The 14,283-nt window shown below is 42.6% G+C and overlaps 1 protein-coding gene across 6 annotated transcripts in view; it reads right to left on the reverse strand.

Annotated features, from left to right (window-relative positions):
* Positions 1-14,283, reverse strand: part of NCOA6 (nuclear receptor coactivator 6) — a 57,036-nt gene that overhangs the window by 22,252 nt on the left and 20,501 nt on the right. For 5 of the 6 annotated variants that reach the window (XR_012662949.1, XR_012662948.1, XM_075108497.1 and 2 more), the window contains exons 5-10: positions 11,513-11,668; positions 10,805-10,927; positions 9,203-9,331; positions 6,688-7,503; positions 2,866-3,012; positions 821-1,934 (exon numbers count right to left, since the gene is read on the reverse strand). Coding sequence is in view for 4 of the 6 variants with exons in the window: in XM_075108497.1 (XP_074964598.1) it covers positions 821-1,934; positions 2,866-3,012; positions 6,688-7,503; positions 9,203-9,331; positions 10,805-10,927; positions 11,513-11,668 (2,485 nt within the window). In the remaining 2 variants the exon portion in view is untranslated. The remainder of the gene's footprint in view (positions 1-820; positions 1,935-2,865; positions 3,013-6,687; positions 7,504-9,202; positions 9,332-10,804; positions 10,928-11,512; positions 11,669-14,283) is intronic. The other variant, XM_075108498.1, reaches the window with a different exon arrangement.

The following is a 14,283-nucleotide window of genomic DNA, read 5'->3' on the forward strand; positions in this document are numbered from 1 at the left end:
ACCATGTTAGCTGAATAACGGTACGGCAGCAGCAGCCTACCACCCTGTGCTGGTATTAGTAGACTGTCAAAGCAAAAGGTTACAAGACAGCTGGCCAATGAAGAATATGCTGGCCAAAGAGGAATCGAAGAGATTCAGCAATCTCATATTTCCACTAAACAGGTACATTCATTCATTATCTCTCAATATTACCGATTTGCCTCTTCCCTCTTAAGAGCTGTGGGGTTTTTTCCTTCCTAATCTCTTCTAGGCCAGGAAGACCAGCACTGCTTGGACATGTTATCCTCATACCCAGAAGGTGCCAGATTCCTCCCTCTAAATTCTAGCTACAGCTTCAACTTAGAGTGAAGCCCAGCTCAATTCCAGACAGAAACGTGTCAGGACATACATATAATTCAGGAAACAACCTACCCAAAATCTCTACTGCACATGTTATGCAGAGGCTTGTAATTTTTCTGAAAGTACTTCCCAGCCTTTGGTCGTGGCTGTCAGACTGCTTAAAAAAGGCAGCCTCCTCGTTCCAGGGCTGTGGCACCACGTGCCACATTCTACACTTCCTTTACCCAGTAAATGTAAGGAACTGTGCTGTTGTAATTGGGTTTATAACTGAGCTGGGATGTGTGCATGGGTTTTTTTTAATTTTCAACAAACCTTCCAGTGACAGAGTTGCCAGTGGGTTATCATTTAACTCTTGAGAGAAATTGCTACAATATGAAATACTACAGGTCCTTTCTCACCCCATAATTGCTGAAAAAATATTGACAAGTTGCTTGTGGAGATTCCCGTGCCCCTTATAAAAACAATGTAATATTAAACCTACGTTGTTTGTTCTAGTTGTTGATTATTTTTCTTCTTCCTTGGAGGTTTCTTCTTCTTCGGCTTGTTGGCATTCTGATTATTTTGTTTGTTGTTCACACCAAAGTGTCCTGCTGATATATCGCTTTGTAGAAGGTTAACCAAGAGTGGACTTGTGAGCGTAACATCTTTATTGACAGGAAAAACAGGATTCTGCCCACAGGAAATCTGATTCCCATTTGGCGTTCCGCTAAACCCCGTATTGAAAGGCAGCCCATGGCCAGAGAAATGACTCCCTGAAGCATTGTTGTTTCCTTGCATTGCTTGCATATGAGAAGGCACCATGTTTGGCTGCTGCACAGGAACATCAGGTAACATCTGTGTCAAGTTCACATCGTTATTTGTTGTAGTAGTATCCCCAAGTTGCTGAGATATGTGAGGACCAGGTCCAGCAGGTCTTAAAACTTGCCCTTGAATTCCCATAACCTGAGAAGGATTACCATTCACAGGGCCTTGCTGTGCCATCATCTGCCCAGTGAACTGCACCATGTTTCCTTGCATGTTTGGGGTTGGTCCTCTCATCAGTTGAGCTGGCCCCGTCATAACATTGGACTGGTTTTGAGTACTAAAAGGCTGTTTATTTCCTTGCATCTGAGTGGTCATCATCTGTTCCATCATGGAGTTTTGCTGTAACAAGACCTGGCCCTGAGGTCCCATCATCTGATTGTGTGTAGACATCATCTGTTGTCCCTGCTGGGGAATCATCTGTTTGGGTGGGGTCATCCTTTGGGGAGAAGGACCAAGATTTTGGTTTTGTGGTGTCACCATCATTTGGCCTTGCGGCATGAGCTGAGTTCGAGAAAGTATCATCTGATTTTGAGGGTTCAGTGATCCCTGAGCCTGAATGTTTACCATCTGTCCTTGAGAGGATACAATTTGTTGATGCATACCCATGAGCTGAGACTGTGGTCCTTGCTGAGGCTGTCCCTGTATGTTGCCCATGTTAACTTGTGGCACCCCACTAGCACCAGACTGCTGGTTGTTCATATTTCCATGAAGTCCCATTAGATTGGTCTGCATCATATTTGGTGGGCCATGTGGTGCTTGCATCTGATTTTGAGGTCCAGATCCTTGGCCACCTTAAAAAAAAGAAATTGCCAGTAAGAAACTGATTGGAGTGGTAGAAGAGTTTTTACAACTTTTGATGTTGAGTAAGCACTCCAAAATTGTTTTCCTCCCTTTTCCAATGAACTGGAGTATCTGACATATTTGCAGTCCTGGGACGCAATGTTTGATACTACAGATTCATGTTAGCCATCAAAACAGAACATCATACCTCTCAGACACTTAGGACGGGTACTTCCTGTGCACCCCACTGCAGAAGACATAACAAAAAATTCAATTTCTGTTATAATCTGTACCTAAGTTTGAAAAATATTCCATAATATCACCTAACTCAACAGAATAATTCCTAACCAAAATAAGCTTCAAACCTTGAGGTTACTTTATAATGGATTAAAAAAATAAATACACATGGCGTACTGATGAAATGACATTATCAGGGTAACCATAACCCAGAAAAAAGACTAATAATCAAATTGTTAAATGGAGACGTTTGTGAACTAAAGATTTAATTTTTACAGGACTGACTGTAAGTAGACTTCCAAAGCTTTCAATGGAACTAATAATCTTTTCAAAGCAGAACAAGATTATTTTGTTGTTCTGCTTCTAAGGTAACAACATTTTTTTTTCCTGGGCAAGAAGTTCCTTTTGTGTTGTACCTTTATTACCCCTAGCCTCCAAATTGCAGTGCTACTTCCATTCAATTTCTTAACAGATACTTCTGGATCCTAGTACCACAGTCCTAATCAATAATAATTGGGTTGTGTGGAAAAACACGAGCAGCCTCCTGCTTTTCTCTGCCTCATTTAGCAAAACGCACAGAATGCCCCTGCAGCCCCAGCTAGCTAACTCCCTATTAAGGACACGAGTTTAGTGTGTTGGTATCTGTTACACAGGTAAAGGTGTAATTTTCTACAGAAAACAAAAAACACCACATTCCAAACAGACCTGTGTGCGGCACGTTTTGGCTAGTTTGCAGCTGTGGCGCTCCACTGTTCACTGGTGTTGCTGGAGCTGTGGAAGGCACCTGACCTTGCATGAAGTTCTGGTTAGCCTGGCCTGCAGGGAACCCTGGTGGGAGGCGCTTGGGCATTCCTGAAGACAATAATTTTCTTATTAGTAAGTATGGAAAAGAGGAAGAAAAAAAAGAAAATCTGTAATTGGAGTATGATAGGAAGAATGTCTTTGAGTCTGTACTGTCACATCACAGGTTTAGGCAGAAAGTGTTTTTTGCCAATGCACAAAACCCACTTAAGACATTTATAGTTCTTATCCGTGCAATAATTCTGCCAAACAAGGTACTATGATGCAGTTCAACCTGCAATTTAAGTACAAAACTTACCCCACAGAGAAAGCAAAAAGTCCATGTTTGACGTTTTAGAAACTAGAAATTAAAGTAGCATGGTTTCCTGTTTTCTTCCCTACTGCATCTCAACTCTAACCAGGCCTTACACCATGTATGCAAACACAAATAACTTGTATTTGTTACACTGGTGTGCTCCTCTCAACAACTCTCACCATAACACACCAGTGTGTGTATGCACACTCAAAGTAACTTCTCAACCCAGAGTGGGCTGAGCAACCTCATGAGACAGCATGTCCAGAGTCCAGAACAGCTGCTCATTTAAGGAACGCTGCAATTCCTACTGCAATAGAAAGTATTTCTATCAAGCCCCTATATGGCATAACGCCTACACTCTGACATCGAAACATCACTGCCGCCCTGAGACAGAGAGCAAAACCTCCCCTCTACCTACCAACGTGAGCAGTAGCATAATGGATTTAACAGAACCCACTTTTTTTTAACTCACTGTCAGATGATGCCACAGACCTAGAAGCAACCCTGACCTCCCTTATTTTTCTGACCCATGACACACAGGCAGAATTTGACTTTGGCTCCTTCTATAGTTACAGCTTTCTTGCACGCTTAAGTGCATTGCTTGTGTTAATTACTCTGTTCTTAGGTTTGTAATCAATCATAGAATCAATCATAGAATGCCCCGAGTTGGAAGGGACCACAAGGACCATCGAGCCCAACCCCTGTCCCTGCACAGGACACCCCAAATTCACACCAGGTCTCTGAGGGCCTTGTCCAAGTGCTTCTGGAATATCGCCAGGCTGGTGCCGTGATGCCTCCCTGGGGAACCTGTGCCAGGGCTCCACCACCCTCTGGGGGAAGGACCTTTCCCTAGCACCCAGCCTAACCCTCCCCTGGCACATCTCCCTGCCATTCCCTCAGGTCCTGGCATTGGTCACCAGAGAGAAGAGACCAGCACCTGCCCCTCCTCCCTCCTTTCAGGGAGCTGCAGAGCGCCATGAGGGCTGCCCTCAGCCTCCTCTGCTCCAGCTGAACAAACCAAAGGACTTCAGCCGCTCCTCGTACGGTTTCCCCTCTAAACCCTTTACCAACTCCGTGGCCTCCTCTGGACACTCTCCCGTAGCTTTATACCCTTCATGTCCTGCAGCGCCCAACACTGCCTGCAGCGCTTGAGGTGAGGCTGCCCCAGCGCGGGGCAGAGCAGGGCAATCCCCCCCCTCGCCCGGCTGCGATGCAGGGCTCAATGCCCCCCGTGGCACAGCTGGCCCTCTTGGCTGCCAGGGCACACTGGTGGCTCATGTTCAACTTGCCATCGAGCAGAGCCCCCAGGTCCCTGCAGAGCTGCTCCCCAGCCCCTCACGCCCCAGGCTGCCTGTACAGCCAGGGCTGCCGCGCACCAGGGGCAAAACCCAGCACTTGCCCTTGTTAAGCTCTATACGGCTGGTGATTGCTCAGCTCTGCAGCCTGCCCAGATCTCTCTGCAGGGCCTCGCTGCCCTCGGGAGCGTCAACAGCTCCTCCCAGTTTTGTGCCGTCAGCACACATAGTAAGTATTGCTTATTCACATATATTTCAAGACAATCAAGTTCACAGGCCAAACAATAAGAGACATCCGCAAATATGGAACATGTACTTCCTGAAACATCACATCACAGGACTTTAGGTTTAGTTCTGCTAAACTTTAGGTAAGTTTTGCACATAGGAATGCTTGAACTGAGAAAAAAAGAAGTGCTAACATGACCTAGTCCATATCTAATATAAATTCTAATTTGCTAAATTAACTAGGTGAAATGGAAAGCGACTGAATATATTAATTTACCCAAACCTTTAAATGCAAGATGGCTTAAAAATTGAAAAATCTGTAATTCCAACTTAACTACAATATAAAATGCAGCAAGGAATGAGCATGCACAGAAGCCAGGCAAAAATCCCAGCAAGCAGAAGCAACACAGCTTTGCCGAAACCAACGGAATCCTGTCTTTTTATATCAGGTAAGGATGTAGCTCACAGCAGGATTACTGATTTTAGCAGAAATGCCTACAGTGTGTCCAAATAACATATTTAGATATTCGGGGTGTCATTTTTAACTCAAACAAAGTAGGGTTTTGTTTGTAGTAGGTTTACTTAGAAAGGAAGGAGAGTACAGAGGTTATACTATCTAGAGATCTTGGCTATGTTACCTAGAGGAAATGATTCCTGATGGGTGCATACAGCTGGTGAGGCAAAACTGTAGGGAAATGTGACTATAATAAATAATAAACAACTGCTTCCAGATGGAGATAAGATATACTAAGTGTATCTGGCAGATCCTAAGAGCAGAACCTTGAAACTGAGACAATTCGTTTGTATTAAATTCATCTGGATTCAAATAAGACCATGGTACAAAGTGAAAACAAGAAGCTTGTCCAGATCAGCAGACCAAGAAACAGGTATTCCTGACAGCTTTTTGGACAGATTTCAGATGTACAATGTGAGACTGCAAGAAACTAGAACATACACATGTGTGTTCAGGTAGACAAAGAATATGGCTTATATTTTATAAGTACAGAAAGAAAATATTTCAAAGGCTTAAGCAAGAGCTTGTGTATGGGTATCTGAGAGAAGGCCATTCAAGGAAAGATGAACAAATGAGTGAGGAGAGAGAAATGCTACAAGTCTGGCACAGAACTACAAAAGGCTCAAGAGATAAAAACCATCAAGGACACAAAAGAGATATTGGGATTAACAAATGAAATTCCTTCACTGTTACAGAAGAATTCTAGGAGTAGTAAGTAAAAGATGTGAGTGCAGAGGTCCAAGGAGAAAACTAAAGACAACACAGCCAAAGGGAGGTTAAAACATCCCTTGACCTGTTAATTTTAGAATAGGGAGTACAACAGCATGGCAATAATAGCTTAATCTTTCTTCTCTCCCTCTTTTATATTCGAAGAAACTCATGACAAATAAAGGCAGGGCAAAGAAGAGACATCCAAAACTTAGAAAGGAAGCTGCAAAATAATGCCTCACTTCTGCAGTAGAAAACGTAAATGGTGAGAGAGGAAGCTGAAGAGAGAAAGAAAAATGTTCATTTGTTCTTATTACACTCTCTTTCTCGAAATAAATCCCCTCCCCAAACCAAACCAAACACCCCACATCATCTCTGAATATCCTGAACTGTTGCTTAAAGGCAAACAGAAGAATTGTCAAGAAGACAACTGGCAGTCATAACCAGCAGCTACATACAGCTATTTTCTGCAGTGGCCCAGAGTCTACTCTTAGGTTACCACTGTGACACCGCAGGACAGACACAGGTAGTAGAAATGAAGTTATGCTGATCCACCCACACCCACTTTATACTCAATCTATGCCTTTATTCTGTCTTTTAAAGGATCTTTTCAAAACTAACAGCAACATCAGTTCTAGCCATGTTATGTTTCTTTTCTTTTTAAAATAAAAGATCTCAGTACTTCTTACCTCCTAAACCAGGGTGTAAACCTTGTGGACCTTGGTTTTGCTGCTGCATCACCATGAAGTTGGGGGGTACATTCCCTTGTTGCACCATAGGATTACGACTAGGAGAACTGACAGGCTGCTGAAATCCCTGGGGAAGCGTGCTATTCTGGGGAGGCCTTGGTCCCATCTGCTGCTGCGTCTGGTTAACTGTTGGAGATGATGCAGGAGATCCCTGCTGGAAGGAGGAGGGAGAGGAAGCAGGAGACTTGTTGGTCAGGTGGGGTTGTTGTAGTGGCGTAGGAACCCGTGAGGGCCCTCCCTGAAGACTTTTCATTTGAGGAGCCGTAAACTGGCCAGGATTGCTCATTTGGGGAAAGTTTGAGTGAGCCTGGGAAGCTTGCTGGCTTCCAAAAGGATATGGAGGTGGAGGATGAGTAGGAGTTTGTACTGTTGCTAGAGATGGTCTTGCTTGAAGTTGCTGCTGCATTTGTCCAGGCAACGGGGCCTTTTTCCAACCCTGGTTTACTGTCAATGTACCCAATGCTCCCTGGGTGGGAGGAGGCTGAAGTGCTCCAGAAGGAAGCTGGTTCCAGCCAGGGGGAACTGGAACCTGTGCTGGTGAAGTAAATGAAGGTCGAATACCCTGCTGTGGCTGCTGATGTGGCTGGGGAGGACGTGTCTGCAACTGCGTCTGCTGCTGTAGCTGCTGAAAGTTGGCTGAGTTCATCTGCCTGTTTACAGGAACTGACTGCATTGAATGGAGCTGGGGAGCTAAAGATCCAGATGGATGATTTTGCTGCTGGATATTTAGCCCAGATAAGAGTGGGTCCATTGCATCTATTAAAATAGCAAAGAAAAGTAAAAAAAAAAATAACCTACTGTAGACAAAACCCACCCCAAAACAAGAAAGGGTAAATTGCTTGCTTGCATTTGTTTGCGTAGGAAATTCACACTCCAGTGTTCCAATTTCTCCAAGAGACAGAACAGGCGATGCTCTAAAAGTTTTCAAAATGTTTGGAAATCCTGAGAAGCCAGGTCTTACCACTTTATAACCTCTACAATAAAGCCCAATAGCTCCACAGCATTTGTTGTTATGGACTAATGTAAGCCCCTTAGAATTGTAGAATCACAGAATACCTCAAGTTGGAAGGAACCCATAAGGATCATCAGGTCCAACTCCCCACTCCTCACAACTATCTAAAACTAAACCATATGACTAAGACCATCGTCCAGACGCTCCTTGAACTCTGACAGGCTTGGTGCCACGACCACTTCCTGGGGGAGCCTGTTCCAGGGACCGACCACCCTCTAGTGAAGAACCTTCTCCTCATGTCCAGCCTGAACTTCCCCTGACACAGCTTCATCCCATTTCCTCGTGCCCTGTTGCTGGTCACCAGAGAGAGGAAATCAGCACCTCCCCCTCCGCTGCCCCCCTCGAGGAAGGTGTAGACTGCGATGAGGGCACCCCTCAGCCTTCTCTTCTCCAAGCTGAACAAGCCAAGTGACCTCAGCTGCTCCTTGTAAGTCTTGCCCTTGAGACCTTTCACCATCTTGGTCGCCCTCCTCTGGAGACGCTCTCATAGTTTGATGTCCTGTGTATACTGAGGTGCCCAAAAGCACGCATAGTGCTCGAGGTGGGGCCACACCAGTGCAGTGTTGGGTGGGCCAATCCCCCCTCCCTCAGCCAGCTCGCTGTGCTGTGCCCGATGCACCCCAGGACACAGCTGGCCCTTTGGGCTGCCAGTGCACACCATTGATTCAACTTGCCATCAACCCAAACCCCCAGATCTGCTTCCATGGGGCTGCTCTCCAGCCTCTCATCCTCCAGTTTGTGTGTGTAATCCACTTGTTGGGGCTATTATCCGTTCCAATTAAAAAAGTGGCATAACGAGGAATTAAGGTGGTATCACAAACTAATATTCACAGAATATTTAAAACAATTACAAAAAATGCTGTCTGTAAGAATAAATAATGCAGAGATCTACAGAAGTTGGCAAGTACTGCAACCGTTTTGTAGAGGGACAAGTAATAACCCCTCTCTTTTTCTGTAGTCCCAAAATGCCAGTAACTAGTACTGGTAGAATGTGAATAATGAACCCTAAACATTCACGCCCCCAAGATCCCCAATCCTTAAACTTCCAGTCTACCAACCCCTCCTGAAAAGCACTTGTGCTCAGTCTGGTACATTTGCTTCCTACCAGAGACATCTGCCTCAGTCAACCAATTCTTCTCTTATCTAAACCTAAAGCTCAGTCACAATGATTCTACTGCAAAAATACCACTGTTGCTTCTCAACGCATTTGAACAAAATACCAAGCAAGCTGGTGACTTATTAGGCACCCACATCATCTGAAAAGTATTACCAGATTAGTGGGGGCAAGGAGTATTCCACAGAAAGAGTAACTCCCAGAAAGGGCAGGGGAAATACTCCAGGGCAATTCTGGAGTACTCTTATGAGCACACGCTCAAGCTTGTGTGCTGAAGAATAAAAATTTAGGAACATTTTCAGGTCAGTACTGTGACTAAATTTTACCACCTGGCTGTGAGGAAGGCCGAGGTGTTCTTGGCTGCAGCTCAGCACTAGCACCACTTGCCACCATAGAGGAGGGCACATTTCCACTCTGGGACATCATGACAGCTGCAGCATTGCTCATTCTTATTAAACCTTAAAAAATAAAAATAGAAATTATCAAGTCTTGCAGTTTTTACATAGAAAAGTTGTTTTTTTTTTTTTACAAGAAAAAATGTATTTGTTGATAAAACATTTCTTTAGACTTTAAGAATTGTTTGTCCAAAATAACCCAAGGACACATATCTCTGTCTGAAAGCTTAGGACTCCCTGCTATAAAACAAACAAGTTAAGGAAGGTCATGCTGGAGCTTCTCCTTTAGCACCAAATCTTTAAAAAGGCTATAGAAGGAAACACTACTGACTCATGAATTCTTTAAGTCTGACTTGCCACTAAAGTCACCAGGTCACAAGACTGTAACAAAGCCATACATGTACCTGTATCAGATTTGCAAAATCTGATACTAGAAAGTAACTGAGGTGTTCCAAGAGGGAAAAATGTCACTGTTTCGCTTCCACAGGCTGCTATTTTATAAAATGGTTTACACTGTTGACCTGTCGGTTATATTGTTATACTGTTCACATTTACAGTGTTGACCTACAGGCAGGAAATGAAGCTCACGATCGTCGCAGTGAAGATTACAGCAGCCACTTTCAAAGTAATCCTTTCTTTAAGTGTTTTACACTCCTTGTTAAGCACAATGATTTAAGTGCTGTTTAATCAGGTTTCTACAGAGGGCAAATGTTCTTTCCATTCCTTCTCACCAACAGCCACATTAACTCTAACAAAAAACACTCCCAGATTTTTTAATTGCCTTAACCCCTATTTATTAAGATACTTATTAGTTTATTTTGCCTTATGATTCAGCTATTAAAATAAATCACGTAGTGACTTACTTTTAACTCTTCATAAAAATCTGACTTTTGTAGTTAAATATTACTGACCATACATATACAAAGCTCTAAAATGTAAAGTTTAATAAAACAACACCTCTCCATCAAAATTAGTTCTTTATGATCAGATCTCAAATTTTATCAGAAAATAGACTGACAGTGTCCTGTCCTTCCCATAATTATAATGGATTTAATCTGAAATAGTTTAATATTGTACACTGAAAGGCTTATGCTCATTTTCATAAAGGTAGCCAAACAGAAAACTGTGATAACTTGTATACATTTCAAAGTGAACTCACTGTACTAGACTCAGCTGCTTTAACAGTCTTTATGTGGAAAATAAAGCAAAACCAAAAACCAAAACCAAACAACCCACCCAAACACTACAACCAAAACAAAAACCCAAACCACTGAACCCTCAAAAAAACCCCAAACAAACCAGTCTGCCCCACCAAATCACTCCAATGTTTGTGGGACAACATGCAGCCAACTGTTTAGTTTACATAATGTGGGACATGGTTTGACAGTACAGAAACAAGAACACACATTGATGACGATGGCAATATAGATCTGCAAACAATAGCTGCTATTATCAGTGGCATTTTTAGGATTAGCTTAGCAACAAATTTCAAAGTGTATAAAACTAAACAAATAGCAAAAAACCAAAGGAATTTACCTTGTCCCCCTTGCATGGGAAACCCTGTTTCCATTCGCACCGAGTTGCTTGCTCCCAGGGGCCCATTGATTCGGACATCTTGGCTTCTGTTTTGAGCTAAAGCTAAATTGATAGCACCTTCCCCTAAAAGTAATGCACATTTTGGGTAAACTGATATACAGAAAATCAGAACACAGACACTTTCAAAAGGACGTTTAAAAGACATCAAGGAAGGAAGAATACACTTTACCTACGATGCGCACTTCAGGACAGTTAAGCATCATACTATGCTTATCCTCTGGATTTCAATTTTAAGAGAAACAAACACCATGACAAGCATTAAATGTCCTTGGTTTCATCCTGAGCGTGCTCTTGGACAATTGTCCAGAATGGATATTTTGATTGCGAAATCCACTCAAAACTTATTTTTAAGAAAGCGTCATATGAAACAATTTGGGGAAAAAAATACTAGGGCTCATTTTGCTAGCTAACACTCAAAAAAAATATTTTTCAGGAAGTTTCCTGATGCTCAGAGGATTTTCAGCTATCATTTTTATTATTAAGCCTATTCTTGAAAGAATAAAAGTCTTGAGCTACCTTTTCACCAAAGCCATGTTCCAAATTACCAAATCAGAAGTTTTGCAACATTAACCGAGTACACAAACTCAAATTTTGAGTATACTTAAATTTTAGCTGAATGCCTTTGAGAGCAAACTGGATGTGAAATACCTTCAATTTGAACTGAGAGAATTCCCAGGTCACGAAGCTGTTGGTTATTATTCTGAGCCAGAATTCGCAGCCGCTCAGCAGCTTCACGGGGTATATTGAAGGTCACGCGGACACTGTTCCAAGGCTCTACCTTCTGCAGTTTTAACTTGTTGGATTCTTAAAAGAAAAACAGCCAGTTTTCAAACACGTATGATGAAATAACATTGGTAAAAAAGTGCAGCTGAAAAAACTGAAACAATTATCTGGCTTTGAAAATTATCAGTGGTTAGTCTCAGGTACAGGAGATTTCTCCAGCACAGGTGTACTGTGACTGATACTGCCAAACCACTTCAGGTGTTTTCCAAAACCCAGCAATATAAAAACTACCCAACTGATAACCACTGCAACAGCCAATGTAATCACTCGATAATATTACTCAAAAATTGGAACATTCTGTGGGTAAAATACTTCGGAAAGATATGAAAATACCTAATAAAACAGATTCAGTAAATCTGTTAATGAATCAGAGGGATGTGTGAAAAAACTGACTACAAGAATTAAACGCTCATTCTTGAAATATTTGTTCTACAATTGCTTGTGATTGTGCAAATTTTTTTTTTTCAAGAAGGCCAGTGCTAGCAGAGTCCTAGCACTATTTCATTATTTTCTACCATATTAATTAGGGTTTTTTAATAGGTATGTTCAATCCACTGCAAAAAAAGCATATTAAAAGTTGTGCAAAATATTTAGCTGCAGGTTTCCTGAAAACCTATTCCACATAAAGTTTCTAAGTAGATCAGTTGTTTTAAAAGTAAGAGGTGGGAAAGGTAGGGCAGTGACATTGGATGTATCTATCTGAAGTGGTACCTAACAAAATTATTGCTACAAATGCATTTAAGTATAATTGAAAATATATTCCTAACACAGGTTTATAAGCCTCCAGTTTCTAGCTTTCTGAAGAGGAAGTCCCTTTTAAAACAGTAAGCATTGGCCCAGATTTTAATCAGCCAGTTCCTTCCTCTGTAACATCAGATTTACTAGAAGTTTGCTAACTTTTTGGTTCTGAAGAACATCTTAAGAATGCCAGTAATTCATTCCTACTTAAAAATCTCTAGTCCTTAATTAATTCACCAAGTCCCTTCTACTGCTACAGTAATGGTGTTACTAAATTCATCCTCTCTCTACCTATAAACACTTTTTTGGCTGGAAACATGGCAGGAGTAGTTTTTAAACCTCCATTTGTGGAGGTTTGAACAGTCCTATATTTACTGTTATTAATGTTCCGATATTTTACATAGAAAACCTGTGTTATCAGTTTCTGTATTTCTAGATATTAGTACCAGAGTTTCTCGATTTTCAAACATCCCATCTGCTAAGTCTAAACTAATGCTATTTACTAACTCAATATTCTGAATATCCTCATTTGCTCTGAATCAGTTTAAATAACTTGTAACATGGATAATTTTCAAATTAATTTGACACTGATTTTTAAAATTTGCTTTGTTTTCTCAGCTGAGATCTGAGCCGTATTTATTAATCCTACCATTAATACTTATAACAAACCCAGCATGCAGATGCCTCCGTACAACAAAGGCAACTCCGTACAACTACAGATTGAATTTGTTTCCGCTCAAAAACAATGCAATTCATCTATGGTACTAACACACATCCTTTTACAACAGTAACTGTTAGTTTTATGTCTACTTCTGACTGTTTGTAAGATACAGTGCAAACCAGTGTCATTTCTCCATAGTACTTTTATCTTATCCCAGATTTTTTATCTCCCTCAGAGATGATGGCAAGGAACCCAATAACTGATGCCAGACCCAACTCACTACAACTGGACAAAATGGAAAGAAAAGAACAAAGTGACAAATAAATTCAGTTTGGTTATTCAGAAGTCAGGTTATTTTTCTGAAAAGGTATTTTACGTTATTGAAAAAACAAGCAATGCAACGAACATTTTAAAACCTCATCTAGAAAATTATTTTTGTTTAAACGCAAAGACTGCCTGTCTGAAGAAGAAAGGTGGATTCTTCACGGTACGGTGTGATTTCAGAAGACCATGCAACAGAAGAGCAACATGCTGGGATGGTGACCTCCAGTTATCAGGAAAAGCTTGGTTCATAAACAGCAGACAGAGGGGGAGAGAGAGTGCTTATGAGCAATACGTGGCTTTTGGACTGCAGTTATATGACATCATGTTGAGTCAGATCAGCGCTGCTGTGGCCCCAGTCTCTAAGGCTCTTCTGGTTATGTGCTCCTGCCACCAGAGTTAAGGCAACCCACCTGGCTTTATCTGTTTCTATAGCTGTGCTGGTTTTGGCTGAGAAGGGGTTAATTCTCCTCACTGTGGGGGTCAGCTACCTTTCCAGCTTCCCGCGCTCTGCCGCGTGGCGTGGCAGGGGGGGCTGGGAGGGGCAGGGCCATGGTGGGGCGGCTGACCCCGACTGGCCAATGGCAGGTTCATTCCATACCATGTGACACCATGACCAGTATATTGAGGGGGGGCAGTGGCAGCGCGCAGGCGGCGCGGCGTCGGGTCGGCGGGCGGCGAGCGGCTGCGGCGCGTGCGGTTTGTTCCGGCGGTTCGTTCCCCCTCTCCCCTCCCCTCCCTTCCCCCCTCCCCCGGGGCTTTGCGCCTCTCGTTGTTCTCCTTCACATTGCATTTCTACTGTTGTTTCTTTTAATTTTCATTATTAAACTGTTCTTATCCCAACCCACGAGCGTTACCCTTCTGATTCTCTCCCCCATCTACCGGTGGGGGAGTGAGCGAGCGACTGTGTGGGGCT

This window comes from Phalacrocorax aristotelis, chromosome 13 (assembly GCF_949628215.1).
Source record: "Phalacrocorax aristotelis chromosome 13, bGulAri2.1, whole genome shotgun sequence".
In the NCBI taxonomy this organism is placed as follows: Eukaryota; Metazoa; Chordata; class Aves; order Suliformes; family Phalacrocoracidae; genus Phalacrocorax; species Phalacrocorax aristotelis.